Here is a 17,644-nt window from a genome sequence, read left to right on the forward strand (position 1 = left end):
ACAAGTAGTATTCAAGCTCTTATTTTTGCAACTTTAGTCGCGGCTTATATATGTGAATCCATGGAAGGTCACCATTGACTAGAAAGTCTTTTTTTTAACCTAAGGCAATGTGTGTGTAGCTAAAAAAATGACTTAGGGAATGAAAAGATACAACTACACTATATACGATCAGAGTAATAGAAAAAAAGATTACAACAAAGATATTAGAGTAGAGAATTGAAAAAAGGGGGGAAAGGGAAAAAAACCGACAGCTTGTAAAACCCCCCGATTTGGTTAAGTTTTTTATTAAGTCTTTGTTAACTTGTTGGATGACAAGAAGTCAGTACTTCCTACCGTCATCAGTGCCACCACTTTTTGAGCGATGCTAAATGACAGTGTTGTCATCACCCTCACAATTCTCGTAAACATTACAACCATCGGTGATCAAGGCACGTTGTTCTTCAACCATCGCTTTAAACCTAGATGTGAGATCAATCACCATGTGTCCGAGTTCTTCAGACTCATGATGTTAGTCTAACCTTTCGTAAGTATGGGGACCTGATTGTCGTACTTACAAACCTAGGGTTTTTGAGTTAGCTTCTCTTATATACTTGTCTAACAAGGAATGATTATAAATACGGGTTATTAGTAATCAAGTAATCATAACAATTAATAATACAATCAAGATTTAGACTTGAAATCTAATTGTCTTTTACATGCCTCATTCCATTCAGACGAATTTTGTTTAATATCTTCGCAATCAAGATGCTAACAAGCTTATATATCAACTAACACAAATTGAAAGCGGCTTGTGTCAAGTTTAAAACTGAAATTGACTGCATAATTATGAAATTGAATTCCTAAATAACCGTATGAATTACTTAAATCATTATTTTTCAACATAAAGTTATATAATTTAAAAATCAAAGTTTTGGTTTTGGGGAAATTGTTAACTTCAAAATCGAGACTTCAAGTGATGCAATTTGAATATGTCGGTTTGTATAAACCGCCTATGACAGTTTGCCACAATATCCGCCTGTACCGTCAAAACATGATGGTACATTGTTATGCTAAAAACCAATTCATAGAAAACTTATTGGTAAGCAAATGCTTTAAGCATGGGGTTGATAGCAATTCACAACTCAAACCTAAAAATTAATCCATGATATGATACTTTCTCTATTTTACATACCCATTTCCTCCAAACCCAAATTAAAGGTTTTGATTTGTGATAAATATAATTGAACCGATTGACTACTTGCTTTTTAACTTTTTTAATAATCAAGCTTTATAGTTCGGTTATGGTTATACGTTCCATAAATAATCGAGTCAACCAATCAAAAACTAAAACTAAAACCAAAATTTACATTTTATATAAATGATAGTATACGTCGAAAAAGTTTTGTTTTCTTTTTTATTATAATTATAAATAACACATATTCCAATAACCGTCTTTACCAGTAACATATTAGTTGTCATTTAACCGAACCGTCTTTTCCAATAAACAAATTAATTAAATCGATTTTAACGGAAATCAATCCGTTATGAAAAGTTATTGCACACATAGTACATGTGAAATCAATGCAATATTAAAATACGTCATACGTTTGATCTTTATCATTTAACGGTTGTTAAAAAGCAAGTAAAACAACATAAAATTATCATTTTATCCCTCTTAGCAAAGCAATGGAGTTCCAGATTATGGCTTTTAAACATGGATGACAATTGGGTAACACTGAATGGTGGCAAGTAACCACCACAAAACGCCGTCACCAAAAGCATCACATATTTCACCAGTAACCCACAAGTTACTAGATTTACCATCATTAAAGACATGTTTAGCATTATTGGCTCATTTTTAGTCGCTAAAGCTAAAAATTAAGCTATAAGTATTGAGAACCGTATGTGAAAGAATGCATCAAACCGATAAAGTTTGACGCGTAGCTATAATTAGTTAGTCATTGTTATATATATACATGCACAGCAAAATTAATTGCAACAAATTAAAAAGTTGAGACAATGTACTCTGATGTGTAATTAGAAGCGCAGTTATAACATGTGCATTTCTACAAGTTAAGCCTAGGAAGTGAGATGTGTCAACACATCGTTGTATACATTTGTATCAAAACATGTTACAACGATTCAAAATCTGAAAAGTTAGATGCAACCTTGTTGCGAGCTAGACACACTATTACGATGTTATCACATGCGAACCCTTTATAATTGTCACAAAATTTCTATGTTTTAAGCACAGATTAACCCTTAATAGTTACAAACTTAGCACTACACCTTGTGTTTTACTAAACTCTCAAATCCACATCAAAATTCCATCTTAAACATGTCCATTGAGTTATGCAAGTAAAAAAATTTACTGATCCTGTCAAGCCAAATGCAAGAAACCAAAGTCTTGGAAGTCAGAAAGTAATCACTCATCATTCATATCATTTTACAATCCCTGCGTGCACAATAACTTATCTATTCAGCACCCGTCTCCTCCGCCGACTTCTTATACTCCGGCTTCAACTCATACGTCCCTTGATTTGTTCCCCTTTTATTATACACGCAAAGCTCACTCAAAATCTCCTTCAAAAATTGCTGTAACAGACAACAAAACAACTCGGTATCATAAATTTATAACAAATAACCACAAAGTTAAATCAAGAACACTCACTGCTGGTTGATCGGTTTCTAAAAGCAACTGCCTTAAAGTCCAGTTCGGCTGCCTCTCAAAAAGCTTAAACATGATATCCTCCAACTCCCCACGGTCTCTTCTCGTTCGTTTTACCTCAGGTACCTTAACCGGAACAGCCTTTCTCTTTTCCTACACACATAAACACATACTTATAAACACAATTAAAAAAGATGATAGCTTTACAAATCTACAAAACATTAAGGACGCGCATACCTTAGAATTCGAACCAACTAAACCAACCATTCCAGGCAAAGGCCTCATATGCATCCCTCTATCATTATCAATCACCTATATAACCAAACAGGTACAACAACATTTAGCATAAACTTATAACCAACCACCTAAAAAGCTAAACTAATACGAAACCAAGTACCTGTACTTGTCGATTCTTGATCATCGACTTATTCGTTCGTTCACGACACATTAAACGATACTCCTCCATGTTCTTATTATTCGGCTGCATATCAAACTTATTCTCAACCTTCCCTTCACTAGCAACTTTCCCTATCACACAAAAACATAAACACCATCAAAACACAAAGAACCGATTAACGAAAGGTGTCATCATCCATAACCCGTAGCCCGTTGATCCTCTTACCTTGGTTTGACTCAGAGAAAATAGCCATGGGTACAAAATCTCTGCCCATATTTAAGGCATAGCTTTTGGGGATATTCGCATTCTGACTGCCAGCCATTTCCATAGTGAACTATTAACAAAACGCCCAATTAACAAGACAGCGTTATCAGATACGTAATTAATTTAAGTATTAATAAAATTAGGGTTTGAGAAGTGGAAACCTGAAGAGAATTGGCTTCTTCGGGTTGCAGAGGATCGAATGAAACGACTACTTTGGCTAGGGTTTGTTGGGAATTAGATGGGATAGAGTTCCATGACTTGGCTATGATCATTGGGCACTTCATAAGCCATACTGATCTATCGGCTTTTGATGTCTCCATATCCTTCTGATCGTCTTCCATTGAGTTGTGAAGTCTTCTGAGAATGTGGTTGGTTGGTTGGTTGGTTTGTCTGTAGAATTAAACCTGGCGTATGTTATGTATCACCGATTCCGGCGACTTACGATTTGTGTGAATATTTGGGGTTTTACTCATTGTTTATGTAAAACACGAATTTTATATGACCAAATTTGATTTTTCACCGACTTAAGCTTTTTTTTTTCCTTTTCTTTTTTGATAAATGTTATAATTAATCCAAACCTATGTAACTAATTAACCGATATTTTTTAACAGTCAACGAATCCGTCAAATGGATTACTGGCTAAATTTATCACATTGGGATAAACTCGTCTTTTGATCTGGGGAAAACCCTCACATCAGGTCGACGCTCGTGAACACTTGCTCGAAGGCACGTAGTACGGTAAGGTAAAACTCGTTCAGTTCAAGGATCTAACTAGTGAACATCACTTACTCGTTTAGTCTTCCATCATCACCCGGTGCTACCGAAAATAAATGTTGAGGAGGGGGGGGGGGACAACAATCGAACTTTGGTCACATGAAGCACCTAAGTATTTTCCTTAGTACTCTACCATCAGTTCATTTATAATTCATGTTGACAATTTAATCAATGAAAACTTTCATTTTCATTGTTATGCGAGATTTTCACTCTATTAAGCTCATGTGGATGTTTAAGCAAAATTGGGAATTATATATATATTTTTTTTACGAATGAAAAAAAAGTGACACGGTTCATCGTAAAAAGATAAATATAATTCACCTACTAGCGTGTTTGTTTCTTTTCAATTCTTTTCTTGTCCGTGAGTTATTTTGAGGTGTGTGGATGGCTGCTTGTTTTCTTATTATTTTTCTTTTATGCTCCAGCCAATAAACCAACAGCTCCTATATTAATTTTCCTCTCCAAGACTCCAAGACCTGCTGCGTCCCCTAACTACTTGGCTACTCGATTTTTTTAGGGGTTCCTTCAAAACTTGCCATCACGTCTTCTTTTATTTCATAATTGTAGGTTATCACATGGGCTTTTATTCTTGTATGGGTCTTTAACGCAAACTCCTAATAACAAAACAAAGAAATGTTCGTAATTAGTATTACTAAAATTTCACGTGTTAATTAATCAACTAGCTCAAATAACTTTTGTTTAGTGATTATTAAAATTATAAGCATAAAATATAATAAAATCTAAATTTGAGCTAGTTAGGAGTAAAATTCATTAACAACCATAAAAAAAACTTAAAAGTGTATGAAATAGTTATATAATAATATGTATATTTTAGACCATATCAAATATTCTCACACTTGAACATTTTTCATCCCTGAAAAAGTATTTTGCAATGGAATCAAAATTCGAAACTAATATTTAAAACATATAGGTTATTTTTTTAAGCACAGATAAACGCAAAAACCGCGATTGCCGATATTGTTGTCCACTTAAACCCAGCCACCAGCCTATCAAGCCCCAATTGCATTAAGCGTTTTAATTTCAAAAACCACGGCTACACCTACCCATCTCAGACAAAGAGAGCTAGAAAAACTAGAGTCAAAGCATACTGGTTTGACAAATCACCATAAGCCAATGACTCGTTGATGGTACTAAGTAGATGCACTCGGTGAAATTTGATGGATGAATGGTCATGTGGAGGCCGTACGAGCATACCCTAAATATTATTGGACTTTGTCCTATATATTCAGTAAAAAAATATTTATTGACTAAAAACCTTCGAGCCCCAATAGTGTATCCTCGGAGTCATTATCCCCTTGGTAACACGTAAACTCTAAGTTTCGTCTAGTATGTGCAATTTTGGCCTCTTTTTCTATTTTTGAGAATGATTCTTTGGCATTTTTCATTACATAACTTTCTCATGGTCATTTGCTTTTCGGACCAATTTTTGGAATACTCATAACTTTCATAACATACTTTTCTTCTTCATTTTTTTTTCCTTTTTTCTTTTCTCTTTTTTTTTTCTTTTTTCTTTTTTTTATATCACCCTAAATTATATAACTATTTTCTAAGCTCGTAAAAAGATGGACATGTAGTTGTGTGCTGATTTGAGTGCATCTAAGTCTTACCATCTCAAAGTTTTTAGATTATGGTAATCCTCCCTAAGCATCGAAATTCGGTTTCACCGTTTTTCAAATTATTAGATATATAAAATCTGCCAAAGAGAACTATCAAAGCTAGTTGGGCCTACCGACACATCCCAAGCTTAGTGCGTTATCTTTTATTTAATCTCATATATAATAGTAGTTTTAAAAACCAATCTCAAATTTTTCTATCATTTTCCATTATTTGCAAAAAATTTCAATAAAAATTCGGGACATTTTTTTTGATTATTTTTTTAAACTTTTTTTTATTAAATTTATTTTTAGTATTTTTTAAACATTTTTTAATATAAAAACGTCAGTTTTCCATCCCCACACTTTTGATAGGGATCAGTTTCCAACACCGTCCGTGAGTTCTCTTCTTGCTATCTCGCACCTATAGTACGAGTATAACTTTTGTTAGTCGGATTCACGATTCGGCTTAAGACCTTTAGTCTTATTTATCTCGATAAACCTTTAGTTCATTATCTCTTTTACTTTAAAACCTTTAGCTGAAAAGTTATAATAACCCGAACTTTAGTATTATATAATAATAATAATAATAATAATAATAATAAATAGAACCTTGAAGAGTTCAAAGTTCAAACTCAAGATTTAAGCACATGTGTATTATTCTAAATTCAATCATCATCTACTTACCTTCTTCAAATTCAAACTTGCAGATAGATCGAGATGATATGTTCGTTTCTTTATAAACATCTTCAAACTCTCTCAATCACATCTCATAAAACCTACTAGCTCCTATTCTCACACGACCTTTGTTCTTCGTTACCACCGCATCGCCCCGCCACCATTAAATAAGCCTCATCCTACGCTGCCGCCGTAGACTGCCTCCGCCACTACAAATCGGACACTACTGGGCCGCTAACAACCAAACATCTATTTGGTTCTCAGGTCAGTTTGATTCATGACCAGCATTTAAGATTAGTTGCTTCTTTGATGTTCTAATTGATCAGAAACTTTGTTGGTTTGTTGGACCGATGCAGTCGTAAGCGTCTCCGGATTATCGTATCTGACGCCTCACTTCCTGATCATATCATCTCATAGTGCGGGTAATAATTCCAGACATTCCTTTGTTTTATTCATCCCGATACGTTGCGGCTGTGACGATTGATGGTTCCGGCCATTTAAGGCTTTAAATCTCTATGCGTTAATAGATACATGTTTGCGTTTAAAGATAAGAATCATTCATCAGAAATAAAGTAAATAAATAAAGAAAGAAAAGGAAGTTGACTAAAAAGCAAATTAATCTGACATTGTTGAATATGCACGTGAGTTTTGTACTAACTTGTTTTGCACCACACAATTATATAAGACCATTGGAAATTGTTTTATGAAACCATCATATAACTAAAAGGAATAAAGCAACAATTTTGCTCATACACTTATATCTATACACATATTATAAGTAATATATAACATGAACTCTACTGCGTAAATTAGTTTCATACATTATTTTAGTTTAACTAATAGTATTATTCTATTAGTGTTAAATTCAAAACTCTTGCCATCCATTTAACGTTATATATTAATATTAGTAACAATTACATGACTTTTATGAAATCAAGTGTCGAATCATTATTATTATTTTTATTTATAAAAAGCCTTTGTCGCCGGAAGACCGATCGGTTAATCACGCAATATATTTTGAGTTCAATAAATCTTATGTGAACTATATTATAATGTAGATTCTCAATCTAGTTGAACACAACCTTATCTTTTCTTTTTGCTTTGTTTAAGGTACGGATTCTGGTTTCTGTCACTCATAGTATAAATTATATTCTGTTACTTCATAGTACGAATTCTGGTTTCTGTCACTCATAGTATAAATTATATTCTGTTACTTCATATTACGGTTTCTAGTTTCTTTCTCTAATAGTATTAATTATATTCCGTTACTTCGTAGTACGGTTTCTGTTCTCGTTTACTAATAGTATTGAATCTATTCCGTTACTTTGTAGTACGGATTTTCGTTACGCGTCAGTTATATTTTGAGTTCAGTTATATTATATAATATATTTTTGTAGCATGCAATAGATTATTTATTTTGTACTCTTTATTGCATGTTCCGGTTTGAATATGTTTACTTATATGGTGTAATCTTTTGTACTCTGTTACCCGAGCAAATTCTGACTTGTCGTTGGGGCGTCAACGACATGGCACTTATCGTGACAGTGCGTAATCAAAGTTCACGGCGTCTCTGACAGTACTCATGTAGTACCTTGGCCACTTAGAGGCGTATAGATCGATCTTAGCTTCGACTCCTGACTCCTGACTTCTGTTTGAGATGGAACAATGTGTGCACGCCACCCACACCGTCTCCTTGGTGCATGGACTAGCTAGCTGTGTACCCCTCTGTTTAGGCTCTGGGTGCTTCCGTATTACACGACCTATTTATTTTAACATCATCGTCGTGTATTTTAGTAATTATATTTTGTTTCGCTATATTTCTGGTCCGTTTTGATATGTGTATATGCATTTGGTTAAATTTGAGTATATTCAGATTACGTCCCGATCGTGTATCGGATTATGTTTCGCATCTAATTATAGTTCGGTCTAAAACGTGGTTTTATATCCGCAATAGTTTCAGTTTTATTTCAGTATGTGTTTTGTCTTATGTATGCCTTTACCTGTACTATTGTTCTCTCCGTTACTGGGCAATTTTTGGCTCAGCCGTATTTTCTTGTTTGTGTCTGTCTTATTTGTTAACAGGTAATTCGGGAAATCGGGGAAATCAGTGATGAGAGTAAAATGAAGCTCAAGAATAAGGACTTGATTTAATTTTCTTTTATTTAAGCATTTAATAAATTTGCCTTAGAATTTCTTTCAGTTGTTTTTAACTCTTTTGGTTGCCATGGGATTCTTTTCATTTCATTTAAATGGATTTTGTTTGGTCTATGATATCTGTAATAGTGACACGTCAGCCTGCTCCAGGATGGGGTGTTACAAAAGTAATCTTTATAAACCTTTAGTTTATTTATAAAACCCGACGTTTCTTCTTCTTTAAGAAACGTATTCTTTTCTTTATTATTTAAGTATACTCATTATACTTAAATAATATATTTTATAACAAAGAATAATCTTATATACTTATATATATTCATATATATACTTTATCTTTCTTTTCTTTATTTTCTTTGTTATGTCTTTCTTTCTTTAACGAGAATAATATCGACTCGGGGTATTAAGCCTTCATATTATTTTATTATTATTTTGGTCGGGCATTATGCCTACCTTTCCTGGCTTAGTAATACCCAAGATACTTGGGCAGCACTTCGACACCACTCAATCAACACTCCTTCATTGCAAAACTCTTTCTCCTCACTTGGCACGCTTATCGAGACGCCAACTATTCACGGCACGCACTTCGAGGTAACCTGTCGGGATGTCGGGGCAGCACCTCCCTCTTGTTCGGGATGTTGTCGGGGAGTGGCACGGATATCGAGGTTTCGGCACATTTTTCGAGGAATCTGGTACAGATTTCGAGATGGATCGAGGGCACGTTTTACAAGCTAGAGAGAGAGTGAATGTATGAGATTTGGTGTAGGAACAACTGAACCCGTAGCCCTCTATTTATAACCAAATTTTGGACCCCATCGCGGTACGCGATGGGTCACTTGGCAGGCCTATCGCGTACCGCGATATAGGCCTGCTGAGTCACATAGTAGACCTGCCACGTGTCGACACGTGGCGAACGTGTTGCCACGTGGTAACACGTGGCGGCAGACGTTGCCACCGTGTGCCACGTGGCACACGTGTCAATATCTGTCAGACACCCCATCGCGGTACGCGATGGGTGTCTCTCTTGACCTGTCGCGTAGCGCGATGGGTCAAGAAAACAAAATTTTCATTTATGCCCCTGGAGTTTGGAAATTGGCAGAATTGGTACCTTGACTTTGAACATTTGACATTTTTAGCCTGAAATTTACGTGATGTTACATCCTCCCCACCTTGAAATAAATCTCGTCCTCGAGATTGCTTACGAGAACAAGTGGGGGTATTTTTTTCTCATCTCGGACTCGAGTTCCCATGTATACTCGGGTCCTCTTCGGGAATCCCATCTTACTTTCACGATTTTCAAAGTTCGTCTTTTAAGTTTCTTTAATTTTGAATCTTCAATTTGGATGGGACGTTCTACAAATTTTAAGTTTTCGTTAATTTCTACGTCTTTTAAGGGCATCGAAAGAGATTCATCGACTAGACATTTTCGTATATTCGAAACATGGAATACGTCGTGTATCCCTTGCATTTCCTTGGGTAGTCGCAAACGGTATGCGACAGTACCAATTCGTTCGAGTACCTCGAAGGGTCCAACGAATCGAGGACTTAACTTGCCTTTCTTGCCGAAGCGGACTTCGCCTTTCCATGGCGAGACTTTTAAAAGAACTTTGTCACCGATACTAAACTCTAACGGCTTACGACGGACATCGGCGTAACTCTTTTGGCGATCACGTGCCGTCTTTAGTCGTTCGCGGATTTGAATAACTTTGTCGGTGGTTTCTTGGACTATTTCGGGTCCAGACAATTGATTGTCTCCAGTTTCAGACCAGCACACGGGCGTTCTACATTTTCGACCATATAACCCCTCGAATGGTGCGGCTTGAATGCTCAAGTGATAACTATTGTTATATGAAAATTCCATTAGAGGTAAGCGGTCATCCCAACTTCCTCCTAAGTCTATCACACAAGCGCGGAGCATATCTGCCAACGTTTGGATTGTCCTTTCGCTTTGCTCATCGGTTTGTGGATGATAGGCGGTGCTAAGGTTAAGCTTTGTACCGAGTGCTTGTTGGAAGCTTTTCCAAAAGTGAGACGTGAAACGGCTGTCTCGTTCAAAAATTATAGATAGCGGTACTCCATGCAAAGCAACAATATTGTTCACATACATACGCGCTAATCTATCCATTGAATAAGACTCATTAATAGGTATGAAGTGTGCGGACTTTGTTAAACGGTCCACAATCACCCATATAGCGTTATGTTGTCGAGTCGTCTTTGGGAGTTTGGTTATAAAGTCCATGTTTATTAACTCCCACTTCCATACTGGAAGTTCGGGTAGCTGAAGCAGTCCCGAAGGCCTTTGATGTTCAGCCCTGACTTTCAAACAAGTTAGACATTTCGCAACGTGCTAAGCGATGTCCTTTTTCATCCCATTCCACCAGTAGTTCGACTTGAGGTTTTGATACATTTTGTCACTACCGGGGTGCATCATGTACTTGGTTTTATGGGCTTCGTTCATAATCTTTTCACGCAAGTCCCCAATGATTGGTACCCAAATCCGGTTTCCCATTCTAAGGATACCATCGTCACCTTTGACTAACGAGTCAATGGTGCCGTTACGTTTTTCATCGGAGATCTTGTTTTCATTGATCGCTTGTATTTGAGCGGATTTGATTTGGTCAATAAGATCAATTTGAAGTTCTAACCTTAACGCTCGGACTCTTTTTGGCTTTTCGTGCTCTTTACGACTTAAGGCGTCGGCCACAACGTTGGCCTTACCTTCGTGATAAACGATCTCGCAGTCGTAGTCGTTCAGAGTTTCCATCCAGCGTCGTTGGCGCATATTAAGTTCTTTTTGATCAAAAATGTGCTTTAGACTCTTGTGATCGGTGAACACGATAAATTTTACTACATAGAGATAGTGCCTCCATATCTTTAGTGCAAAGATTATGGCGCCTAACTCTAGATCGTGAGTTGTATAATTCTTTTCGTGCACCTTAAGTTGACGTGAGGCGTAAGCGATAACTTTCTTGCGTTGCATTAGTACGCATCCCAAGCCGGAATTAGACGCATCACTAAAGACAACGAAGTCTTCGGTACCTTCTGGCAAGGCCAGTATCGGAGTTTGGGTAAGCTTTTGTTTTAGTATATCGAACGCCACTTGTTGCTTTGCTCCCCATTCGTATTTTATGTTCTTTCGAGTTAATGAGGTTAAGGGAACAACGATTCGAGAGAAGTTTTCAATGAACCTTCGATAGTAGCTAGCCAATCCCAAGAAACTTCGAATCTCGGTTGGCGACTTTGGGATCTCCCACTTGAGATAGCTTCAATCTTAGTGGGGTCCACTTGAATACCATTGACATTGATGACGTGACCAAGATTGTACTTCGTGTAACCAGAATTCGCATTTTGAGAACTTGGCGTACAGCTTCTCGGTCCTAAGGATTTCAAGTAAGGTTCGAAGGTGAATTTCATGATCAGCCTTGGACTTTGAATAAATAAGTATGTATTCGATGAAGACGATAACAAACTTATCCAAGTATGGCTTACAAATTCGATTCATCATATCCATGAACGCGGCTGGCGCATTAGTAAGTCCGAATGGCATAACAGTGAACTCATAATGGCCATACCTTGTTCGGAAAGCGGTTTTCGGAATGTCTTCGGTTTGAACTTTAAGTTGGTGATAGCCGGGACGAAGATCAATTTTAGAGAAGAAGCTAGCACCTTGAAGTTGATTGAACAGGTCATCGATTCTGGGAAGTGGATAACGGTTCTTGATTGTCACTTTGTTGAGGGCTCGGTAGTCGATATACATACGCATTGACCCATTTTTCTTATTGACGAATAGTATCGGCGCTCCCCATGGTGATGAACTCGGTCTTATAAAGCCTTTCTCGAGAAGTTCGTCCAATTGTTTCTTCAGTTCCTTCATTTCGGTTGGCGCGAGGCGATATGGAGCTTTAGCGATCGGAGCAGTACCAGGAATAAGATCGATCCTAAACTCTACTTCACGATCGGGAGGAATGCCAGGAAGTTCATTGGGAAAGACGTCGGCATAGTCGGAAACAATAGGAACGTTTTTGATTTCTTTGGGTTTTGATTCTTCAGTGACGTAGGCCATGAATTCTAAGCATCCTTGATTTAAACATTTGTTAGCCCTTATCATGGAGATTAGGCTAACTCGGCCAGCGTCTTTATCCCCTTCAATTCGAATAGTTCGTTTATCAGGGGCTCGAAGTTCAATGGTCTTGCTATTGCAAAGGATAGGAGCATGGTCGTCGGATAACCAATCCATACCCAATACAACATCAAAACCAGAAAGAGTCACAGGTAATAAATGAATAGGCAAAACGTAACCGGCTAATAGGATTTTTCCGTTTTCTAAAGCTTCGGTAATTTTAATAGTTTCGCCGTTAGCGATCTCGACGCTTAGAGTTTTATTTAGTTTGATTAAAGGTTCGTTTAATAGACTACAAAACTTATAATCTATAAAACTTAAGTTGGCACCTGAATCAAACAAGACTCTAGCATAAGCGTTATTAACAAGAAACGTACCGGTGATAGTTTCCGGTGTGTCGGCCGCTTTCTTCGTATCAAGGACGAAGACTCTTGCATTGCCCTTCTTGGGCTCATTCTTTGGACCGCTACAACCCGCACCTCCCGTCGCGGGTTTATTCTTAGGGCACTCAAAACTAAGATGTCCCATCTCCTTACACTTGTAGCAGGTCATCTTCTTTTTCCAGCAATCGGTCGTGGCGTGGCCGAGTCTATTACATGATTCACAGACTCGTGAGGCAAAGTTGCATCTACCTCTATGATATTTCTTACATGTTTTGCATTGAGGGATGCCAAGATTTGTATAACTACTTTTAGCACATCAGCTACCCCAAAAGTATCAAAAAGAAAACGAGGATGAAATTACTAGCCGGAAAAAAGTGATGTTGATGAAGAAAGACTTAGAATAAATCCTTAAGTAAGCGAGCCCGGCGGTTCGGTTTAACATGCATGTCCTTGAATAAATAATCTTGAGTTAATATTGAGTCTTAAAGATGGAGTATAAATGGTATAGTTGTTCATAACTTAAGACTAGCTTTTCGGGATTTTAAGTTATATTTTACAAAATGCGGTTAAACAAAGTAAGTATATAATGAAACGAGATCTACATGAAATCGGGTATTTGATGTTTAATTTATTAACTAAATAAACACCAATCTAGACACTAAGTAATAAATTCAAGACTCTTAAACTTAACAAAAACTACTAACCGGCAAGTGTACCGGTCAACTCTAGTACAACTAAGTAAGTCCGGATATCGAACCCACGAGACTCTTGATGTGCGAAAATATATATATAAATAAAACACGAATCGCAACTAAGCTTTAAAAAAACAAACAATCTATCCTAGTTCACACAAACGGCAAGTGTACCGGTCGCGTATAGCAAAGATGAGGAAAGTCCGGATATCGAACTCGAAGACACGTGAGAACGGCTCAGATTATAAACCCCAATACAAGTCGTACCTTAATAACTAATTGATTTATAATTTTTTTTCTTTTCTTTTATACTAATTTAACTAACTTACTTAATTAGCGAAACTAACGAGAAAATTTAACAAGACTTAACGGTACAAACGGAGCTCTCAAATATGATGAAGGTGAACCACCTAGGTAAGGTATCTTGACAACTATCAATGTCACCCCCCCATTTTAGGCCTAGGAGTGTGAACCATCGTTGGTACCATATTTGTAAATAAATCAGAGTAGCGGGTTTTAGCGGAAGACTTTATAAAACATAAGGATTAATATTTACAAATATTTACATTACAAAATACGAGACGGAAGTCTCTTTTTAAGTTTACTTGTTATGAGTTTTACAAAACCACCATATTTTAATAAGGGAAAATAGGTCCCCACGGTCAGTTTTACTAAAGACCCCTAAAAACGTCTAAAAAGAATAATAAAGCACGGTTGATTTTCTAAGTACCCAATTGATTTATTACTTGGTCCATATCAAAATCACAAATTCCTCTAAAGCTCGTAATCGTAACAAACCTAGGGAATAAGGGGCAATTCAATATTAAAGATTAAATAATTAGGCTTACAAATTAACCTAATCAACGGCTAGAAAACCGCACGTGGTCTCGCAACGGCAAACTAAATCGAATAGACCAAAGAGACAAACCAACTCCTAATGTCTTGGTCCAACTAAAAGGAGATGAACTATTGAGATAAACAACTTTAAACAATCAAACCCTATGGTGACGTCTACCACAAACAACCAAAAACACCAAGTAATTAGTCTAACATGCAATCCTAAACAAAACACGAAACTAATTCATGTAAAGATAAAATCACACGGGGTTTAATTAATATAATAGTGAACAAACTCAATAGCAATCATAGAATAAAATCACAATAATATGAACTTGACAATAGAAAATCAATTATATGTTCGTTAATCAACCCAAAACAAACGTCAACACGTTGTCAGTCAACCTAGGTAGTTTTAACGATTTAGCAACTCATAATATTAAACGTAATATAAGCCAAATCAAAATATATAGTAGCCAAATTCATGTCTAATAATTCTTGAATGTCGAAAACAATGATTAATAAGTAAAGTTAATAATAGACAAACCAAAAGATGCTATTTTTCTGCTCCAAAATTACTAACGTTGATTACCAGTAGGTGGCCTTCAAATCTTCTAGCAATTCTCCAGTTGGAACTCAAAGAATACTTGTAATTATGTTGCCGTCCAAACTCTCTGTTCCAACCGTAGGGTTTTTCTTCTCGGCACCAACTATATATATATATAATAGTGATCTTCTATATAAATTAAGACTCCAAATTGCCGCCTCTTATTTTCTTGTTTCCCAGTTAATCTCACCGACACATAATTCCTTCCACTTGGGCTGGTTTAGTCCATTTACTCATTTGGAACCCAATCAAGTCAAAGTCGGTCCACTCGTGGGTGTTAACTGTATTTGAATATATAATCAAAATAAATTAAATGAACATGAGATAAAGGAGTCTTCAAAATTGACGTACAATAATTTCACATATGTTTTTTTTCTTTTCTTTTTTATGTAAATAGTTCAAAATTATTAACCAACATATAATTGGTTTTCAATGAACTGCCTATCAAAATAAACAACTTTTTAGAATTTTTCATCCGTCTATCTAAAGTTTAGTAAATGCAATTCGTATTAGCTCGTTGTCACTTGAAACCCAAACTTTAAACATGAATCACGAACGCATATAATTTAACAAAAATAACCCCAAAGTAACTCAAAAGTGTAGGAAATAATTATATTATAATATGTATATTTTAGATCACATCAACTCTTTAAATTACGTAACTAGCTAATTACACTCAACTAAATGACACGACTATTTAAATATTATTATTAAACGGGGGTTTTAACCTAATTAATATTAAACTAAAACTTAACCCTAAAGTAATTAAATAATAATAAACTCTAATGATTACTCAAACCCTAATTGATATTTAATTAATAAATAATAACCTAATTAATTAAAAGATTAATAAACTAGTAAATTACTTAGATTAATTCAGATGATGAAAGTAACTACCTAGGCTAGAAACCCCTAAGTTATGGCTATCAATTGATTAGGAAAATTAATTTATGGAGCTGGGATCGTAAGATAAACCCTTGAAAGAAAACCCGAACAAGACCCTTTACCCTTCAAGAAGACACCTATAGGTTTCTAACAAGTTTTAAGACACGCCGGTTATATGTATTAAACTTCCTTACGGTTATTTAATTGTTTATGTTTAAGTATCTTTATAGTGAAATCCTACCTTATAGCGCGAAAATCAAATATAGCTAAGCATACTCAATTGACTTAATAAACTAAGTTGACAATCAAACCTAGACGAACTCCTTACGAAGAACTAAATCTAGCAATCCTGATCAACAAAGATCTATCAATAACCTATCACATTACAGCTTTCTAGGCTAGCAACTCACTTTTATTTATTTGATTAGTTTTATTGTTTTCATGATTTTAATGCATATAAATCACAAAATAGTCAAGAAAACATAATAAATGACCTAACAAAACCCTATCCTATGAAACAATCAACAATGGTGATGTGAAACAATAAACCTAAGCAAATAAGACCAGGTAATCATGCGCATCAATTAAATCAAACTCAATAATTTACTTAAAACATAAAATCCATAATGAACATAATCTCAATTAAAATATAACCAAACAAAGTTTCATCATGACCTAGGTAGTTTAATAAGTTTAGCCTAGCATCATGTAATCAAAATCAAGCAAAGTAATAAAATAAGAAAACATGGTGAAATAATAAAGAACGGAAAATTAAAGGTGATAAAACCCGTGATCTTCACTCTCGAACGTCTCTCTCTTCACCGGATGCTCTATTGCCTTCAAAACCACCAAGAATCTCAAATAATAGCTCAAGTAAACTCCAAATTCGTCTGGTGGTTGTAGGTTATTTTTACAGTTAAGGTTAAGAGTGTTTATATAGTGAAATAGGCCCTTAAACTGATAAAACCGGAAACTTTCTGGAATTTCTAGGTCTAGGTGACGTGCGACCATGACTGACCCCCGTGGCCGCGCGGCGCGGCGCTATGAATATGGGGGGCCGGTCTGACCGTCCGGTCCGACCGGTTCTCCTTCCGGTTCATTTCCTGATGCGTTCCGGCTTCTCGTTTTGGATATTTTGATTCGTTTTTCGCCCTTTTCGACCACGATCAACCTCCGGAACCTACAAAACACAATAATGTTAGTAGTGTACAAATATTAACTAAAAACGAATAAAAAGTAATTAAATATAAAATAAAATATAAAAGAAAAACATATATATTTAGCATTATATCAGTAGCATGCATACTTACTCAAACAAAAGTGATTTAAGACTTATATCCTCAAACTACAAACTCTAGGTTATGTGTTGCTTAAAATAATTGTCCAATTATGTGTTATATGTCTCATATGAATTATTTGCTAACTATTTACTGCTTTTTTGGTTGGTCTCATCCTCATCCTCAATAAGTATGATCATGCGCTCCTCCTTGTAATTTGATAGCCTTTATTTATGATTTACATACCTCAATTGTCGTTATTATTTACGGTTTTACATATGAGTTGTGGATTTTCCCTCATGTTATAAATACAAAAAAT

At 35.8% G+C, this 17,644-nt stretch overlaps 1 protein-coding gene across 1 annotated transcript; it reads right to left on the reverse strand.

Moving 5' to 3' along the window:
• Positions 1–2,194: 2,194 nt before the first annotated feature.
• LOC143543702 (transcription initiation factor IIF subunit beta-like) lies at positions 2,195–3,705 on the reverse strand. The gene is made up of 6 exons (XM_077035962.1): positions 3,470–3,705; positions 3,270–3,378; positions 3,045–3,175; positions 2,885–2,959; positions 2,651–2,800; positions 2,195–2,574 (listed from the first exon to the last, which is right to left on the reverse strand). Exons 1-6 carry the CDS (start codon positions 3,647–3,649, stop codon positions 2,455–2,457), a joined length of 765 nt encoding a protein of 254 aa, XP_076892077.1. The 5' UTR covers positions 3,650–3,705; the 3' UTR covers positions 2,195–2,454.
• Between the last annotated feature and the right edge of the window lie 13,939 nt (positions 3,706–17,644).

This window comes from Bidens hawaiensis, unplaced genomic scaffold (genome assembly GCF_021521415.1).
Source record: "Bidens hawaiensis isolate Kalapana, Puna unplaced genomic scaffold, B.hawaiensis_p1.1 tig00013251_1, whole genome shotgun sequence".
NCBI classification, from domain to species: domain Eukaryota; kingdom Viridiplantae; phylum Streptophyta; class Magnoliopsida; order Asterales; family Asteraceae; genus Bidens; species Bidens hawaiensis.